At 35.5% G+C, this 19,170-nt stretch overlaps 2 protein-coding genes across 7 annotated transcripts in view; one reads left to right on the forward strand and one right to left on the reverse strand.

The window, feature by feature from the left end:
• The first annotated feature begins 9,520 nt into the window (after positions 1-9,520).
• On the forward strand, positions 9,521-15,005 carry LOC121868030. Of its 2 annotated transcripts, none has more exons than XM_042368276.1 (6): positions 9,521-10,230; positions 10,831-10,984; positions 11,806-11,956; positions 12,866-12,963; positions 13,404-13,553; positions 13,764-15,005. In XM_042368276.1, the coding sequence occupies exons 1-6, from the start codon at positions 9,657-9,659 to the stop codon at positions 14,053-14,055; spliced, it is 1,419 nt and encodes a 472-aa protein (XP_042224210.1). In that variant the 5' UTR covers positions 9,521-9,656; the 3' UTR covers positions 14,056-15,005. The 2 variants fall into 2 exon arrangements, with proteins under 2 accessions (XP_042224210.1, XP_042224211.1); XM_042368277.1 differs by having other exon boundaries at positions 11,806-11,941.
• A 1,740-nt stretch (positions 15,006-16,745) lies between these two features.
• Positions 16,746-19,170, reverse strand: part of LOC121868028 (semaphorin-5B-like) — an 82,505-nt gene continuing 80,080 nt past the window's right edge. For all 5 annotated transcript variants that reach the window (XM_042368274.1, XM_042368270.1, XM_042368271.1 and 2 more), the window contains 3 exons: positions 18,900-19,067; positions 18,479-18,622; positions 16,746-18,196 (listed from right to left, as the gene is read on the reverse strand). In XM_042368274.1, the coding sequence (XP_042224208.1) occupies positions 17,772-18,196; positions 18,479-18,622; positions 18,900-19,067 (737 nt within the window). In that variant the 3' untranslated portion in view covers positions 16,746-17,771. The remainder of the gene's footprint in view (positions 18,197-18,478; positions 18,623-18,899; positions 19,068-19,170) is intronic.

Below are 19,170 nucleotides of genomic sequence, written 5' to 3' on the forward strand. Positions count from 1 at the left end.
TGTATACGAGTTTACTATGATTCTGGTCAGGATGGTTGTGGGCATTGCACTAATTTATTATACTATTATTCAAAAGAATGATTTCTCACTACTGTATCTTTATTCGTCTTCTGATACCGAGATGTCCCACTTCTCTTATGGACGTATATATATGTAGGTTAGGTCAAATAAAAATATTTTTGAGATCTCTAACCGATAGTACATAAACAGTATCATAACTGTTAAACACCGAGGTGTTGGTTTTCTTTAATTGATTTAGAATTTAATCAATTTATATTGCTTGTACAGAATCCTTAACATTGTATGTATTATTTCTATTTGATCAATTGGTTTTCTAATAGTAGTATGAAATTATCAATAAAATAATATGTAGAATTATCTGCGGCCAAAAGTACTTTAATTTTTATTTTAGATCCTGACCAAATAACCAGTGGTTATTAGGCTGGATATTGGTCAAATAACCCATGCCTATTTATTAATCATGACCTTCACTCATTTAAACATGAATATGCATAAAGTAGCTGTGCCAGGAGATTGTAAAGTTGGGCAGCCAGAGGAGGGCATCCACACCCAACCAACCCACCCTTCTTGGTTTCTTGCTGTTGTTATGTTACTAACAGTGCTTCAACAACCAAGGTCTTATGCACTTAACTGGGTTAGACCAAAATACAGTACAGTACTGTATCCCTTGGCTTACTATCAGAAAATGATACCCCTTAACCAGCAGCTAAGGATTCCCTACCTCTATCCCACAATATACAAAAATGGAACAGGAAACATCCACTGATGATGCCTGCTCTTATGGAAAACTCAAACTTTCCTTGCATGGTCTGTTTTCTTTATAAAACGCTATACACACAGTTGAAATTACTGTATTGAATTTAGCTGATATCAGTTTCTATATTCACATACTATTGGGACAGTACTTATAATTCAATGGCAACGACATCCTACATTATGCTCTCTGGCTCCAAAAAACAGTTCACTTCAGGATGAATTTTGTCCAGTATAAAGTATTCTTCTGAGTGAGGCTGCTACAGCAAATATTGCACTGTACTGTACATGCAATGAATTTACAGTATGTATATATATATATATAATATATATATATATATATAATATATATATATATATATATATATATATATATATATATATATATATATATATAATATATATATATATATATATATATATATATATATATATATATATATATATATATTATAATATTAAGCAATACTTACAAGTGTGGTCCAATCTTAGCAGCAACCTGACAAAATTTCTCCACAGAAGACTTCAAATTGTGAAAGTTTTTTACACAATAAACGGCAAATGTTACAAATATAGAGCTTGATTTTAAATCACATGTAATCAGGAACTAATATGAAATGAACAAATTTACAACATAACTGCTGTTCCTAACTTTGAGTAATTATTTCCCTTGTCCTCCCCATTAGATGTCCAAACATTACCAAGTTCACTGAGGCACAGAACTACTGTATAGTTTTACCTACATCTTAGTTAACACCTTCACTACAGGGACGCCGCTTTCAATATTTTGTGGTTAATGCCAGACGATTTTCTTTGGCTCTGATGGGAACCCATACACAAGGGGTTAAGGTTCATGTGGTTGGTTTTCTTGTCTGTTTCAAAGATAGTACAGGTACATTATATCGTACCACCACCATAATAAAAATTCAAGGTTAACACCCGAGTTAGTAATTCAGGTATTGTTGCATTTTCAACTAATATGCGACCCTCCACCAGCCAGGTATGAGCCACTGTTAAGGTATTCATTCTAAGTTAGGTTGGTTTTGAGTTGGGCAATGTGTTTTTCCGATGGTCATTGCTTATCTCAACAGCCATATTGGTTGAAATTCTACATTTACCGTAATTTCCTTTGCTTTCTAATTGGTTATTAGTCTGGTCACAGGCCTTTACTTCCACTACTTGTATTATCAGCCTTCACCAAACAGAACGAATGTCAGAAAAATAGCTAAGCACAAATATACGTGACCAGACAACCACTGTGATTTATTGTCACCAAATAATTGACAGACGTTTCAGGTAAACTCAAAAGATGTGTACTTTTAACTTTAATTTACATATTCAATGCCAGTTAAACCATAGTTCAGTAATCATTTCCATATCACCACTTGATTATCTCTGATTCAACCATATCAAACAATGCTAATGGCTACATATGTGAAATACAAGTTACAACACGTAAATGCTAATCTTGAACAGTTATTCACATTTTGATCACATTTATCGAGAAAGCAAAAACTAAACATGCGCATAGAATCTGTTGACAATATTTTATACCATATTTAAAGTACCATGGTTAACAGACTTAGTTTTTCCTTTTTCGTACTGCGACTTACTGAATCTTCACGTAATATACATATATATATATATATATATATATATATATATATATATATATATATATATATATATATATATATATATATATATATATATATATATATATATATATTGTCAAACTACCAACTGCGAAGGTAAATAATCCATCACTGGTCCGTATACCCCAAAACACGCCTTTATTTTTATTTTTTGGAAAATATATATTAATTAATTATTCCATCAACTGACTAATGCAGCCCTCAATGCTTCAGATAACTTGAATGAGATTTCCAGACTCAAATACAACATGGGTACTGTAAATAGAAAGCATAACCAGCTTATCTCTACCAAGATGGCTGACCCATCAATGGTGAAACACAAAACGTCTGACTGCAAGACCAAAATAAACCAGCACTCACCTATTATCATCACACAGGGCAGGCATTACAGCGCTCTCTTCTTTAAGATTGAGGTGCTCTAACGTCGACAACTCGGAAAAGAGTCTAACACTCATAACTACGTATAGAATCCACGACGAACGTTGTTGTAAGCACGACAGCTGACTGCAGTATGAGGTGGATGATCAGCTGGTCGACTCATGCGCCGTGCGAGGCTACAGGCTCACCCGCTAGCCACTCACTCACTTCTCTGCCTACTTTTTATTTAATATCTCATGATATACACCGAGATAACTATATGAAAGTTTGTATTACCTTTTCCTTGTGTATGTCAGTTAACGTGGATTATACTATATCCCTAATAGTGTTTACAGTGTTTCATTCTAAGACGTGGCCTCTGCCCGTTACTCATACATTACTCATTACTTTTCTTTTAGTTCACTATCTCTATAAGAAAAAAAAATCGGTAGTCTGGTTATTTTATCAATATTAATATAGGTTACCGTAGATTACAGTGTCCTTAATTTTCTTTACAAAACCTTAATCGGTTATGTCTGCGGTACACGTGGGTTATTTAATTAGCCCCAAGGATTGCAATGTTCTTTATAACGCTAAACAAAATATTTATAACAAATACTTATTACTACCATTGGTGGATTTTAATAGTGATATTTTAATAGAAGACATTAATGAATGTTTGTAGATTTACCGATCTCATACAAGAAAGAAATTCTTTTGAAAGTATACCTCAAAATTCATTGTTTTCACTCGAGGTATGTTGATGTTTCTAGAAAGATCGAGAAATCAAGTAACTGTTTATCATAATCTAGTCCCGCTTAGATAATTTCAATAAATTTAAATGATTTATATAGCTCTACGAATATGAATGAGCACTGAAATACAACCAAACAAACTCTAAAATAATCAGAAGTAAATACACGTAGTTGTTATATGAGTGAATGGCGACATTTGTTCCAAGCAGTTCCTGTGGATATATATATATATATATATATATATATATATATATATATATATATATATATATATATATATATATATATATATATATATATATATATATATATATATATATATATATAATTTTTTTTGGGGGGGGGGAGAACGCTTGTCTTAAACTTAGAGACACCACTGGACACTTTTCTAATATTGAAGAAAGTCAGACCAAACCTGCAGTAGATCAAGGTTAAACAGTGCCGGGTGATGCACAACATGCGATGATCCTGAAAGAGGAGAGTGGTGTTTTAAATGAACTCCGATATTCATCAATACGTTGCTCAGAACTGTCACACTACTTTGAGAATGGAAAATCATCTGGCGTTAGCTGCTGCTTTCTAAAGGGTTAAATGGAGAACTGAAAACTGGTCACTAACTACGGACCTGTGAGCTTCATCTGATGGACAATCACTCACCGTGGAAAGAAAATTTAGCTTTGTCGGTGGCAAATCTACTGGATTACAATTACTGTACTGAATGTGCTGGACAGTCACATGGACGGAAATGTGGTGCATGATTTTGCAGTAGAAACGTTAGCCACTCTTCATTGTCGATTGTTGTCCAGCAAGTGAATGTACAGTAGATGTGAAAAAAATATCTGAGGTGAGTCAAACGTAATTTTTTGTAGATTACTTGAAAATTAACCTCAAGTTTATTTCAATTGATTAAACTCCCAAACGCTATCTGGGAAATTAGGTTAGGTTAAATTTAGGATGGCTAAACTTAATATGAAGGTGAAATAAGCTGGCGGGCTAATATTCAAGTGATCCATTTTAGTTAACACCCACCTAAGTGGGAATACTGTATCAGAACCACATCAAAATAATCTGGTATAAACTTGCTTTGGTGACTGATGTTCATATCCGACAGCAGGACAATCTCGAATCTTACTAACATGTGACACCAGGCTTCAACATTACAAAGCTAAATAATGATATGGGTGCTTCACTCATACTAGAATATGAGAAAGGTCTAAATACAGTATATTTCAAATTCAAGGTATGTGAGGTAGTTCAGTCATTTTAACGAAAGAAAGCACCAGTGACAACAATGGTATACTGAGTCTACTTGATCTCTGGGTCAGGGGGTATTTATATAGATCATAGGAAAATGACAGCAGATTTATTGTGCACTTTTCACTACTCTTTACGTAGATGTCAAATACTGAATTTCATTTGTACCAGACATTGGAAAGGCAGTTTTCGGATCACTAGAATAATCTTTACCATGACGCTAACCTAACCCAACCCATCCTAATCTATACCCTCATCCCCCAAATAGCGTTAGGGTAACCTAAACTATTCCAAGCCTTGATATGCGGTGTATATCTAAAAAAGTTACATGACCATCACTTTATCACATGATCCCGTTGTGTGCGTATCTCAGCGGACAGGTTACATCACTGCCATCAAGTAATACACCTGGGTGTAGCTTTATAATGTGGTTCACCCCCTCGAAAAAATGTCCAATGTACATAGACGTTTCCAGTCATTATTCTGACGAAATGAAACACTGTGCACCCGACAGTGCTAGCCAGTATCAGCTCTCCTCGCCTATGAGAGCTTCTTGGTAGGACTAAAGTCTTTTATGTTAATATTCTAACTCATAGATCGCCTGCCCACCAGAATTTCTTTATATTCCAATTAGCGTTTTCGGACTCCACGCCACTAACATAATTAATCAGTCTGGCAAAGTAGAACCAATGCTCGCATTGGAACTCTCGTCAAATAAAAAAAACCCAGTTTACTGGGAAGAACATTTTGCGTATAACTTTAGATTTCACAGTTAACTAGTAGAATCATTATATTTTTATATAGCCAGATACAAGGTGAGATGTACTTACTGTACCTTAGATCTTTGTGGTCCGTGACATGATGCCCACCAACTCACATCGTGGGTTGACTCGTGAATATTTCAAGGTAGAGCCGCAGCGTTTGATGGCGTCAACTCGCTCCCCCGTGACTCTTGTCCTTTAAGTAAAATAAACTCGCTGATACAAAGGAATACCGAGTACATTATAAGATCAAAACCAGCATTTTGAGGTTCTTTTTCTTGCATATCCATAATCTCTTCAGATAAAAAAATGCATTATTTTCAAACAAAATGCATACGAGGCACTCATCAATCTGTTAGTTTGAGGTTGTTTAGTTAAGTTTATGTTTGGTTAATATTTTCATACTTTAATCACCAAAATAACCTCTTAAACAACCCAACACAAACAGCTGCTGTTCTTCACAGCTGAACTGGTTCCCGTTGTTGTCACTAACTATGACAAGTTGACAACAGGTGTGCATCCCAGAACAAAACCTCCAGTAAGTAACACCTAAAATTTAATCCTGTAATAAAATAATGCGGATGTAGTAGCTATAAAAAAAATATTATCATTAAAATAAATAACCAAATAATACTAATATTATACCTAATACAAAAAGAATGTTACCTTTTACAAAATTTCTATGACATTAAAATAATCTCCGCACTACTTTATATTAATTTAAGTATATATAGAATCTGAGCTCATATTATACATTTCCCGCAAATTGGCCAATAAATCCATCAATGAGAGAACATAATTCGAGATTTTTTCTAACAAGTTCAGACAGAAACAACGATTTTCATCTATGACACTTCTGGCGCATTTTATAAATAACCGAGATATAGAACTGAAAATCAGAACACTACCTGGTACTAGGAAAACTCCGTATTGTTGCATTTATTGCCATCAACCTAATCCCGGGATTTTTTCTTTGCAAATAATAGTTTAGACAGTGCTGACATTGTGGCGTTTTCTGCTGCGTGCCGTCGTAAAAAGTGTAGGTATGCCTGTGTAAATAATATTATGTGTGTTTGCACAGTGTATTTTTACAGTATATTTGTGTGTGTGCATGATTACAAATGTCAGCAATCAATATGAACACCTCTTTTCATCCGGATACTCTCAGATCAACATTTTTACAGCTGACTAAAACAATAACTTTTACTGTGGTAAGTGAGTTACTATTGATAACAAAAACTATGACATAAAGTTTATTTTGTGGTTGGATGTTGCTTATCTGTAACTGACACGTATATATGAATGCACCTGTATGATAGTTGAGTATGTGTGTATATGCAAGTGTGTGAGTTATGTGTTTTTGTGTGTGTGTGTGTTATGACGGACATGTTGATGTTTTCCTGGGTCATTATTTATCCCTCAAACAGAATTTTTTTCCTCATTGTTTTTGCATTTTCCAGAATTTCTTCAGCTTCACTATATAAAATTTCATAAAATACATACCATCTCAAAGCTATCTCTCTATTCTCAAAATGTTCACTCTCCTTTATTTGCTTTACCAATTTATTTAGTTTTGACATTTGCCAATTTTGTTTTCAAATTTCCAAACATCTTTCTTCTTGTTCATCATCGTATTATTTTTTGTCTACCCTCATAAGTTTTCTTCCCAGATTTTCAATTATTTATGATAAATTCTATCTACGATACTGCACGTAGTCCCCAGTAAGTATAACGCCAGAGGACAACAGTAGGCTGAACCACAGAAGATTGGGTCGATATTGGCGTCGTCTTCACGGCAGCGGGCCGCTGTCAGTGTGGATTGCATACAGCGTTGCGGAATGAGGTATAAAAATTTCAGACTTTTTGAAAAGATACAAGCACTGAAAGATTGCATCCGTCAAATTTGAGGTCTGGATTCGTACCTCAAATTTGACCGATTTGACAAATTTGCAAATTCCCCTCCCAAAAAACTATGGATATTTTACGCCCCATTCCGCAACGACGTATTTTTAATCACCAATTAATTCACAATTATTTACTTCGATAAATGTATATTTAATCAGATATTTATTCTGACACATTTCTCTCATTTTAACCATAACCGAGATATATTGTTGATAGCACTAACCAAACCTACCTAACATTACCTAACCGGTCGGCCCTGTCTCCCAGACCTCGGCATACTAAATATCTCGGTTCTAGGTCGTTTGCGAGGGAAACGTTATAAGAACATAAGAAAATAAGGAGTCTGCAATAGGCCGGTTGGCCTGTGCATGGCAGCTCCTGTCGAGAGTTCCTCTATCATCCATGAATCTATCTAGCCTCCTTTTGAAACTTTCCAGAGTTCCCGCACTTACTACAAAGTTGCTAAGCTTGTTCCACTCGTCCACCACCCTATTTGTGAACCAGTTTCTTCCTATCTCCCTCACGTCCGTGACTCGTCCAACTGTATAGCAAACATAACAGTTGGAGACGATTTAATCTTCTTTATCACTTATTCCATGATATCATCTGACATTTCACTAATTCTCCGTTTCACCGTGTCGTCTGACAAGGAAATCTGCTGAATCTTACGTTCACTTGCCTCTCCAAGAACCCGCTTGACCATCTTTAAAGCGCACGGCTTAATTAAAGTTTCACCAATCGTGTGGGCCTCCTCCTTCTTTGCTATTTCAATGGAAACCTCATATGATGCCTCAACTACACTTCAGTTCTGTTGTTGGAAGGCACCACTCTCATCCAGTCTCTCTTTTCCCAACCTCCGTTCATGGCGTTTGAAGAAATCGAGGTCTCTCTCAGCATACTGGGGGGTGGATTGTCGTCAGATGATGCTTCACCTTACTAGGCCTCATGGAATCGCTCCCCAGCACTTTGAAACACAACACACACTGAGGTTTCTCGATGCCATCAGCGAAGATTGATATAAATCCGTACTTTGTACTTCAGCTTCTTAGCAACACTGGCAGCCATCGCAAATCCAAGGAAATTAAAAAAAAAACAATGCCAAACAGACAGAAACAGACGAATGATAAAGACTAAAAATTATAATAATAAAAACAGAAATATAAGACAATCATGAATCTCTTGGTTTCACTAAAAAAATCATTTCTCACTCTCTCTCTCCCTCTCTAAATGTTGACTAGTTCTTTAAAAACAATGTCAGACAGAAACAGACGGATGTTAAAGACTAACAATTATAATAAAAAACAAAAATGACACAATAATCGGAATGGCAAACACACAAACATGCATAAAGTACAGGTACAGTACATGCATACTGTATGTAAACAAACATAAAAAGCCAATCACACGTAAAACATACACATACAGTCCACTCATATATTAGCATGATATCTTGAGCCAGACTGAGAACATTCGGTCCGATCACCACTTGTAAAGCGATGACACATGGACATTACTGAGTCCAGCGCCCGTCACCTTGACTGGAACTAGAATCATGCAATCTGAGCAAATCCGTTGGAAATGAAAAACTAGCTGCTGTACCATGCTATGTAACTATCAAAGCTGTACCGTACGGGTATTATGATTCCACACAATGACAAAAAAAAGAAGAAAAAAATCTCCCCTAACAAGGCAAAGTGCGAAGAAAATAAAGGTAAATTTAATTCACAGTAAATGATTAACAATGGGCTCTTTATTAATATGGAAATATAAATTTCAGAAGGATTAAGATTACTAAAAATACTGAGAAATACAAGAAAGTATTTGTCATTGGTTATAATATATGAAAATAACGAACTTATGACTAAATCGTTCTATTATTTTGTTATTCCTTTAGCAATAATTGTTTGAGAGAATATAAATTTAATATGGAAAAATATCAACTAAATTTTTTAAAGAATATTAAAAAAAAATTTCATTAATATCAAAGTTCAGAATACACCAATAAAGTAAAAGGAAGGTAAATAAATATACTAAAGGTAGTGTGAGGTGAGGAGGCACACTCACCTCTGCCTCAACATCAACACAAGACTGTTCATAGCGGGAGTCTAACGTCTGTTTTAAAAGAGGCTTCACATTAAAGTTGTTATTAAGTACTGTATTAGTTCTTGTGGACGACTGTGTATTTGGGCTCCAAGATGACTAGGTTTGCGTCCTTCGAGAAACTTGTCGTCCGTAGAGAAATAGGATATGTGTGTGATGAATCAGCAATGGTGAATTTGACCACCCAGGGAACCTACGACGGCGCAATGTTTAAACTAATTACTAAATGTGAGACCAGTATGTTGATTCTCTCGGGGCATCACTCGGTGGATCAGTTTACGGTTGATGTAGTTGTTAGAGATAGTCCTAATAAGGGCCAGGGAGCCAGTAAGGGTCGTAGTCGAGTTCTGCCAAGTGTAGCAGACCTTGACAGGATTGAGACGTTGGCAGACGCCTGGCAGAAATGTGAGGCTGAAGGATTGCACGGGCTACAGGTAGTGGCGCTGATAGATAAGTCGTGCATGCCAGATAACGGCTGCCAGGAAAAGTACACGCTGGCACAGTTCGTCAACTCCATCATCCACGGCATCGAGGCTTACTTCATGTTTCAGAAGCCAAACCCTTTTTTTGTCTTGAACGCTGCAAACTTGTGGCAGGCCTTTGAAGAACTCAGAATGGAGAGTTGTTACCTCATTATGGCATGGAAGATGAAGGAGGACCCCAGGAAAGGTAATACAGAACTCAGAACGGTAAAACTATTGTAAGAGCTGGCAGCTCGTAGACAGTTACAGCAAACAAAGTTTTCTTGGAATCATAATGTTGCTTTAACTATTTGGTTTTCATATGTGAGTACAGTACTGTATCATTTGTAGGTTTAGAGGGTCAGTACATTAATAAATTGATGTCAACTATAATTTTTGCAGTAATGAACCAATGTATTGGTGAATTTGGGTATACTATTATTGCTTAATGATCCTTTGTTCCTCAGGTCAGAAATAATTCACTAGTCTTGGGGAAAAGGGTCAGTTATTCACGGTCATCAGGCTTTGTCGGTGATAACGTATTTCGACTCCTTAACCATTTTTTGTGTTATTTTTAATATGGTACAGTACCTTTGTGTCTTGTGAATTCGCTAATAATCTAGTGGAGCTTCTCTGGAACTTTACAATCAATAGAATACTCAGTAAAATTGTCTCTTAGGTTCAAACCCTTAATTATGGTGTTTCTTTTGAAGTTAACCTAAGACCTTAATGTTCTAATGCATAGGACTTAAATCCAGGTAGGGATCAAACACAATTAACTTTATTGAACTCCCATATTTTATTTCAGAAGCACTATCACGAATATCCCTCACCCAGCTGAGCAGTGCGACTCCCACAATAAAGAACAACAGGAGAGAACAAAGTGCAATTACCCAAAAGTCAGTTGCTGTAGATAATGTGGCTCAGAAGAGAAAATCCTTACCAGCAAAGGCTCAGGCAAGGTACTCACAGCATACCTGAGTTATTGATATTCGTACCTGTGCAGTACTGGAGTTTATACTGGCATGATACTTGCATACCTATTAATAATATTTTGTAGAGTTAGAAGTAAGATTAGATATAGCAGGAATTATGTTTTGTTTTAATATACTACTGTATATGTAGGTATATTTAACAACTTAGAGGATAATTTTATAAGCGTATTAAAGTCTTTTTTTCCTAGAAATGCCTTCAATTCTGTGTACAGTATTCACTCTCATTTATTCCTCTCTTATTGTAATTTGTAGTCCAGACCATCAGTCATTCCTTCATACATTTACTACTATGCTATTGCCTGATGGTAAATGTGTCTTGAGTTGAGGTGACATTTTGCTGGGTTAGGGATTAGGTTCATCTGTAGCCCAGACTTGTTTTACTTGACCTTGTGACTTGCTTATACAGGTACTCCTCGACTTACGACCACCCGGATATACGACCGCCGCAGTCGTATAAAATATTTTTCAAATTACGTATTTTCGAGTCCCTACGTTAGTGATTGCGCTGTGTACTGACAAAATTTTCGTTTGTAATTCCCTTTAAAATGACTGGCAAGTGTAAAAGTGAGAGTTCTCGTGGTGCTGAGAAGAAAAAGAGACACCCATTTTAGATTTTCTGTATATTATTTTCGACTTACGACCTGGTCGTCGGTTCCTAACCCCTTCGTAAGTCGAGGACTGACTGTATATGAAACATTAATTCTTCATTGAATTTCTAAATACAATTATTATTATATATATCAGTATATAGTAGGTGTATAAATTTTATTAGTTTTCTAAATTTTCAGCGAGCCGGTCGGTGTTGTTAAACGAGGGAGGCGCAGTGTAGCACCTCCTGTTCAGCAAGAACATGAAGACGTCAGCACTGATGAAGATAATGAGATTACTTTCAAGACGCAGCCTCCCCAAGTTATAATGCCTCAAGTTAGATATATGCCAGTATGGGTATTATGATCTTTGTTGACTTGTAGGCAGACGTAGAATTCTATAAGATGATGATCTTTTTATTTTATTCATTTTTAATTTTTTTTTATATTTATATATTTTTATTTTTTATTTTTTACAAATGCTAATGGTACAAATATTTATAATATGTTCCACTTCAATATTAGTAGGAAATTTAAATGACAAGGTTGACTTCTAGGGGTTTTGAATTCCAATGTTATACAGTCACATTCAAATGTTAAATGTGAACATGCTTGTTAAGTTTGCATTATACATCATTTTTGAGATACATCATGCATTTGCCCATTAGAGAAGCAGACTCCAACACTAATGAGGTGGTTGCTTTGAAAGCCAATCTGTCAGTACATATGCTAGAAGGAACCTTGAACTAGTTCTCTTGAATCAAGCAACCAGACAATGAACCTGTCTTCCTCCCATTCTTCTATTAGTGGTTGTTCACTAAACTTGTGTTCATCGTGGAATTTTTTAAGGAAGTTAAGTTGTCACCTGCCCACAGTTGGAGTTTGCTGCATAACCTTGGTTCAACAAGGTGAATAGCTGTTTACAGAATTTGTACTGGTCCAAATGGACAGTAGCTATGCCTTCCTCACTAGCACAGTCTAATGCATACAATGCATGCTTCGTTGAGGGTTGTTACAGTGGCTAATTTTATTGATGTGGTTTCTAAATCAAAGAATCATTTCCTCCATTCTCGTTAAAAAAAAGAAGGGGATTAGAGGATTGAGCGTCCTCTCTTTGGTGGAGAGGGAGTGGGCTTTTGGGATGTACACTATCTCTCAAAACTGTTTTCCTCTCCCCTTTTCTCATGGCCTTTCCTTCCAAGACTTTCTAATGTAATGAAAATGTATTTAGTTTTATTAAAAGTTAACTTATTTCCTACAGGATATGTCACCCAAGAAAGTGGAGGCTGTGGTAACAGAGACAGCAGCAAAACAGCAATTAGAAGCAGCAATTGGAAATATCACATTAGGTTTTGAGAGGTAAGTAATATACCGGTATTAAAAATATTAACCCTTTGATTGTGGTTGTACTGTATATGGAACAGTCACAATGAATGGGTTAATGAGTATGTTCTCTGATGTCTGAATGGTAATATTTTAGTTAGCAATGCAGATAATATGATTCTCCTAGTGTTTTGTTGTTCAGAAGGGATGACCCATTCTTAAAGTGAGTAATAACCCATGTAGTTATATATGTTAAATGGTTAGATTTATCAATATTTTTCACATAATCCAATTTTCCATAAGTCCTATTGCTATTCACGAGAGCTTCAGTTTTGGTTTAAATTTTAAATTGGGAGAATGTCTTCAATTTAGGTGTCAGTTACACTTACAAGAGCTATGCCATGGTTGGATGTATGAATAATGTGGACTTTGAATAGTTCAGACAAGGAAGAGTTATCTGATGTTTTTCTCTATAGGTCGCAGCCAAAAACTCCTGGGCGTAAGAGTTCTGCACGGAAGAGTTTGATGCCAGAGTGGCCAGTGGACCAAAAGGAAGATGTACTTAACTTCTTTGATAATCTCAACCCCAATCAAACAGAGCAAACTTGTATAGCTCTCACCTGCAAGTAAGTATAATGTACTTTATGTCTGTCTGATATGAGTGTTTTAACTATGGGGTATGTAATTACCGGTAAGTAGGTGATTTTTTGGTCTGAAACAGATTTCCCATATTTCATTTTCTTCCCATTGTACACATAAATAATCCTAAATATTTCCCACATTAATTGTATTGCTGAAATATTGTAAGTCCAGCCTAACGATGTGTCTATTTTCAGGTTTGCCTCCATGAAGTACGACCGAGAGCTGCCCTCAAAGTTATTGTACCAGTGGGTTCAGAAGAAGGGACGTGAAGTGCAGAAAACAGTTCATAGTTATGATTTGCCGAAACAAGAACAAAATGACACGATGGTAAATTTCTTCAAATCACTCGACCCCGACCTATCAGAGACAAGCCGGGTTGCTTTTACGTGCAAGTTTATACAAACCCAATTTGGCATTACTGTCAACTCTAAACAGTTGTACAGTATGCTGAATGACAAGGGTAAGAAAACAACCAGACGTCGTTAGCGTCACTTTAGGTGAATTCTGGCAGGTACACTTCAAATTTTTATTGCCTGAAGTAGTGCAAATTTCATGACAAGCTTTGTGTTTACATAGATGTACAGTATGGATGTAATTCTATGAAAATTATTCACAAGTGGAAAATTCCAGTGATGATAACAGGATTATAAGTTTGAATGTGTGTGTGTGTGTGTGTGTGTGTGTGTGAGTGGACATGATGAATGTTTTTTATATTTCTGTACTGGTTATTGATGATGACAAGGAAAGTTCATATTTTTAGCTGTGTATATAAAAAAGTGTTTTTGATACAAAGTTGCTCTTAATTTTTATGAGGTGATATATTTGTAATGTCAATTCATTATTTTTTAGGAAAATCAATAACCATTTAGGGGATTTAGAGATAAGATTTCTTCAGACAAGATGAAAAATTATTTTGTTCACTTTTTCCGTAATGCCAGAAGGTTTTATGTGTAAATGCTGTCTAATATTGCTTAACACTAATAGAGGTCTTGTAGTCTGTCACTAAATAAGGTTACCACTTTTTAGCTCAGAAATTTTAATGAATTACTATTGATGCATTGCTTAGTTCTGTCTTCTCGTGCAAAAGATTATGATTTTTAATATTTCTCATACAAAGTGAGTGAACCGTAACAGTGATACAGTACCTGTACAGTACTTTTTGTTTTGTTTTGGTTTGGTTTGCTTTAAGAATAATTTTTAATATTGAAGCAGTTGAATTTATTATAGGTCATATACACTATACAGTACAGTACAGTACTTGAAAGATTAAAAGAAACGTTTTTATTTCCATGTAACCAACCTGCACTTTATTATGTATACTATATTTTAATATCTTCATTACTTAATATGTCGATCAGACAAGTTTCATATTCACAAAATTACTCTGGAGAGTCATCTCATTTTCATTTAAATCTTTAATAAAGCTATGGAAGCTTTGAGTTTATATTTATAACCTATAGAGACAAATTTGCAGTATCATGTTAACACTACCGGGGTGTTGTATAGGTACTGATTCAAATGTCTAAGGTTGATAACATCCATATCCTACAGTGTGTGTTTATGAGTTTTTCCATCTATAATATGTGTTGTTTTATGGGATATTGTACAATATTTTATCTGTATAGTGTGTGTGAATTTCATCCATCGAGTGTGTTAATGGTTAAACAATTAATAGCTGTTATTCCAATAGCTATTATAAGTCCAATTGTATCTTCAGTAGAAAAACATTCGAATTAAGCCAAAATCCTTATTATATTGATCTGAATTAATAAGTGAACACTTTGGATATTTACGTGGAGACTGTACAGTATAACATTGTTGTGTGCATTATAACCATTTGTTCTTTGACTACCCACTCCTTTGGTTAGAAATTTATTTACATCACTCCAAGTTCAGTATATTCCAGTGTTAAAATACTGTACGTATACAGTATAGGGTAACCTGCATTTGCAAATAATCTACAAATATGTGACCTAGATACAGTAAAAAAACCATAAGTCGGCATGGTACCAGGTAACCATTACAATTTTTGGGTTTTTAGTAAATTGGTGCTGAGTCAGCAGGAGCCAGGTCTGCCTAGAACTTGGCAAGTCAGCCCATTGAGCATCAGCTTACATGTGCCTCTTATCATTGGGTATAACTTCTGACTGATTAAGTGCCTGTGAAGTGTTACTGTACAGATAGTGCTAAGTGTTATGTATAAATTGCACAGTACATACAGTAGTGTTAAGTTATCAGAACAATTATACTGTATTTTGCTGTACTGTACTGTACAGTGCCTGTTATGTGTTGCACACAATACAATATAGAGTACTGTACAGTTTGTCTGCCTCTTACAAGCTCAATAAGAAATTGCCCCTTGCTGTTGGTATGTACCTAATACAACTCTGCATTTATTTCATTATATACATACTGTATATAGGCTCATTCCCGGTAAGTTGGTCAAATTTGATTACTCGGCAAGGTCTCGGCACCATGCGAGCCGAGTTATGGAGGTTTTACTGTAAATGCAAACTCTGTAAGCCATGCAACAAATTTTTTTCATTGGGTTTGTGTATTCCTGAATCGTATATAAAACACACAATAACTGTTATGATACAGTACAGTATTAAGAACACGAGTCAGTGAAATTAGTCCCACTTTGTACTGTATAAAACTGACTTAAACAGTGATAGAATTCATTCCAACATTACTTTAGGTAGTAGCACAATACTATGTTGTATACACTGTAACTCTTAAACAGCAACCATCATCAGTGGAAGTTAGTTGTAGGGATGGTAGCCATTATTAGTGGAAGTTAGCTGTAGGGACAGTGGCAGACACCTATAGGAATAGCAACCATTGTCTGTGGAAGTTTCAAATTCCCTTGGTTCCATTTTTGTGCATATAGGTGAGTAAAGAATCCTCACACCACTTGAGGTTTAATAATTTGTAAAATTTCAAGCAACTAATTGTGATTTTACCAAAAAATATGTGTTCCTATTTTTCCAAGGATCATATCCCAAAGGGTTTACAATCTTCACAATTTAAACATTTCAATAAAAGTGCTTTCTTGCTTTCTAAAGTTCACAGACAATCATGTTAAAAACTATACACACACACAATGATGCCCTAAAGTAGTATGTTTTGTATACCAAGTTCATTACCTGTCCAAGGAGTATAAATAATAAACAATGAACCATTTACATTTTATGAAAATTCAATAGTATAAAAATTATAACAATTCTCAGCGAAGAATATGGCACATACATTTAAAAACCTTATAATAAAACTGAAAGAATTTATACATCAGGGATTACTTAAAATCCATGTCATTACATTCACTGTCACTGGTTTGACTAGATTAAAAAGCAAGTCTGTGTCTCAAGGTGATACATTTTTTTCTATTTACTGTATTGAGAGTTCTTTGTTCTTTTCATATACAAAACATTAACATTTACAGAAAAGAAGTTCAGTACTGCATAATATGTTCAAGGTGAAATTACTGTACTTCTTTTCATAAAATTAATAATAGCAGAATTACAATATAACAGAAGATCTACTTTTCATTGTGTCAGGAATGGAAAGATGTGGCAAGATGAAATGTATTTTCTACTACATCGATGCACCATACTGTCTTTTCCACAACACTTTTTTGTCTTTTTATTAAGAATCTGAGAACTGCAATTGCTGCAATTTATATACAACAGTACACTTTGCATGAGCTTCCCAACAACAAGGAAAGGAGATAGATAACAGGAGTTCTTTTCTGGTTTTATGTCTGTCTATATACATGTCACTCCTGATGATTTTGTCTGATGGTACACAGGGTTTCAATGTTCATTACAGTACACATCAAATAACAAGACTCATATATGTATCAGTTTCTGGTGTTTCTTATTATCAATGTCTTCTCATTTCTTGTAAAAAAAAAAAACTTGTCGCTATGTCAGTTTGTATTTTTGCATTACAAATCAATCACTTTTCACTTCACAACACAGTACAGTCACATCATCTTTATCTCAAATATTCCAAATGCATGTAACTGAAAATTATCACCCAAGATTGGAACCTGTTCCACCAGCTAACTTCCAATAAGTCTTTAAAAACTATGTTGAATATCACAAGAAGATACAGTGTCTTAAACACTTGAGATGGAGATGGCCCTTCATAAGGGTCTCTAGCACCAACGTAAGACTGAAAGACTGGGCAGGCCAATTTTGCTAGAAATTAAATATAGTGTCAGAGTCGAGGTCAGCTCGGAGATGACCATTCCCATACGAGCCGTGGCTGGACCGTTTGATGGTGGCAGTGTCGAAGTCTTTCAATGGTAAGTTTGTTATGGCTGCTCTTATCCCACTCTTAATGCTGCCATTCTTGATAGTGCTGCTTGGAGACTGTTCTCCCTTCCACTCAGCTCCTGGGACACTAACATAATGATTAGGTTTAGCAGAGATGTAGTGAGGGGAGGATGGTACTCTTCTGTGGTGGCGGCGTACACACACATGATAAGTGGCCAAGGCACCAAGCAGTGCTCCAGCCACCAGACAAGCCAAACAGGATCCCACCAGAGCCTGTACTGATACTGTGCCGCCTCCACCACCACTACCGGCACTCATCACAGTTGCTTCCATTGTTGTGGCATCAGCTGAAACACAAACAGAACAATGTAAGTAAATGTTCAGTAGATCATTCCTGTAGTAGCCATACTGTAAGTGCAGAAATAATTTATTTTTTTCACATGTTTACATTATTTCTATGCAAGCATATTACAAGCAATTTTCTCTCTTATATATTTTGAAATATTTAACACATTATTAGTTGCTACATGTAATGAATTTATTATTTATATAACTAATAACATGTACATAAAACACAATTCAATACTTAATATTCAAAGAGTGGAATACTGTTTGAAATTTGGACTTACAATTTTTATGTTTGCAAGATTCCCTCTGGACGTCCAGCCCACGACATTGGCTGGGTTGATCCGAAAGACAGTGTCGTTTTCTTACTCGCTCCTCTCCACCTCCACAATCTGACCACACTGCCCACATGCCCCAACCTTCTTCACCTGCAACAGTTTAAATAAAAGTTTTTAATTTTTCCAAGCCATTTACCACATAATATATGGTGACTAGAAATATGACGGCAGTATACTGTATATATATGTCAATGTATACATGCAGTTCTTCATTACAGGTATTTATTATATTTCATTTACTCTCAGATATAATTGATCTGTTTTGCTGTACTTTAATATAATACTCCATAAAAGAAAACTAATAGCCTCAATCATGTATCTTCTGACAGCTGAATCATCAATGAATTCACAACCTGTGTTCACTTACCTATACAGGCATCCTCATGGCATGATTGTTGCATTGTGTGAGAGCCAGTGCAATCAGAGGCGTCAATGAAAGGGTTCTGGGAGGCAACACACCGACGTGTGCGGTACTGCACTCCTGAACCACAAGTGGCTGAACAAGAGCTCCATTCACTCCAGCATGCCCACAAACCTGTACACAAAAGAATTTTCAACTTATACAGTTAAATTTCCTATTTGGGCAAATAGGATATCTGGTGCACTACTATAATGTCTGATCACTATAATATATCAAA

Source organism: Homarus americanus, unplaced genomic scaffold, assembly GCF_018991925.1.
Source record: "Homarus americanus isolate GMGI-L3 unplaced genomic scaffold, GMGI_Hamer_2.0 scaffold37032, whole genome shotgun sequence".
Classification (NCBI taxonomy): domain Eukaryota; kingdom Metazoa; phylum Arthropoda; class Malacostraca; order Decapoda; family Nephropidae; genus Homarus; species Homarus americanus.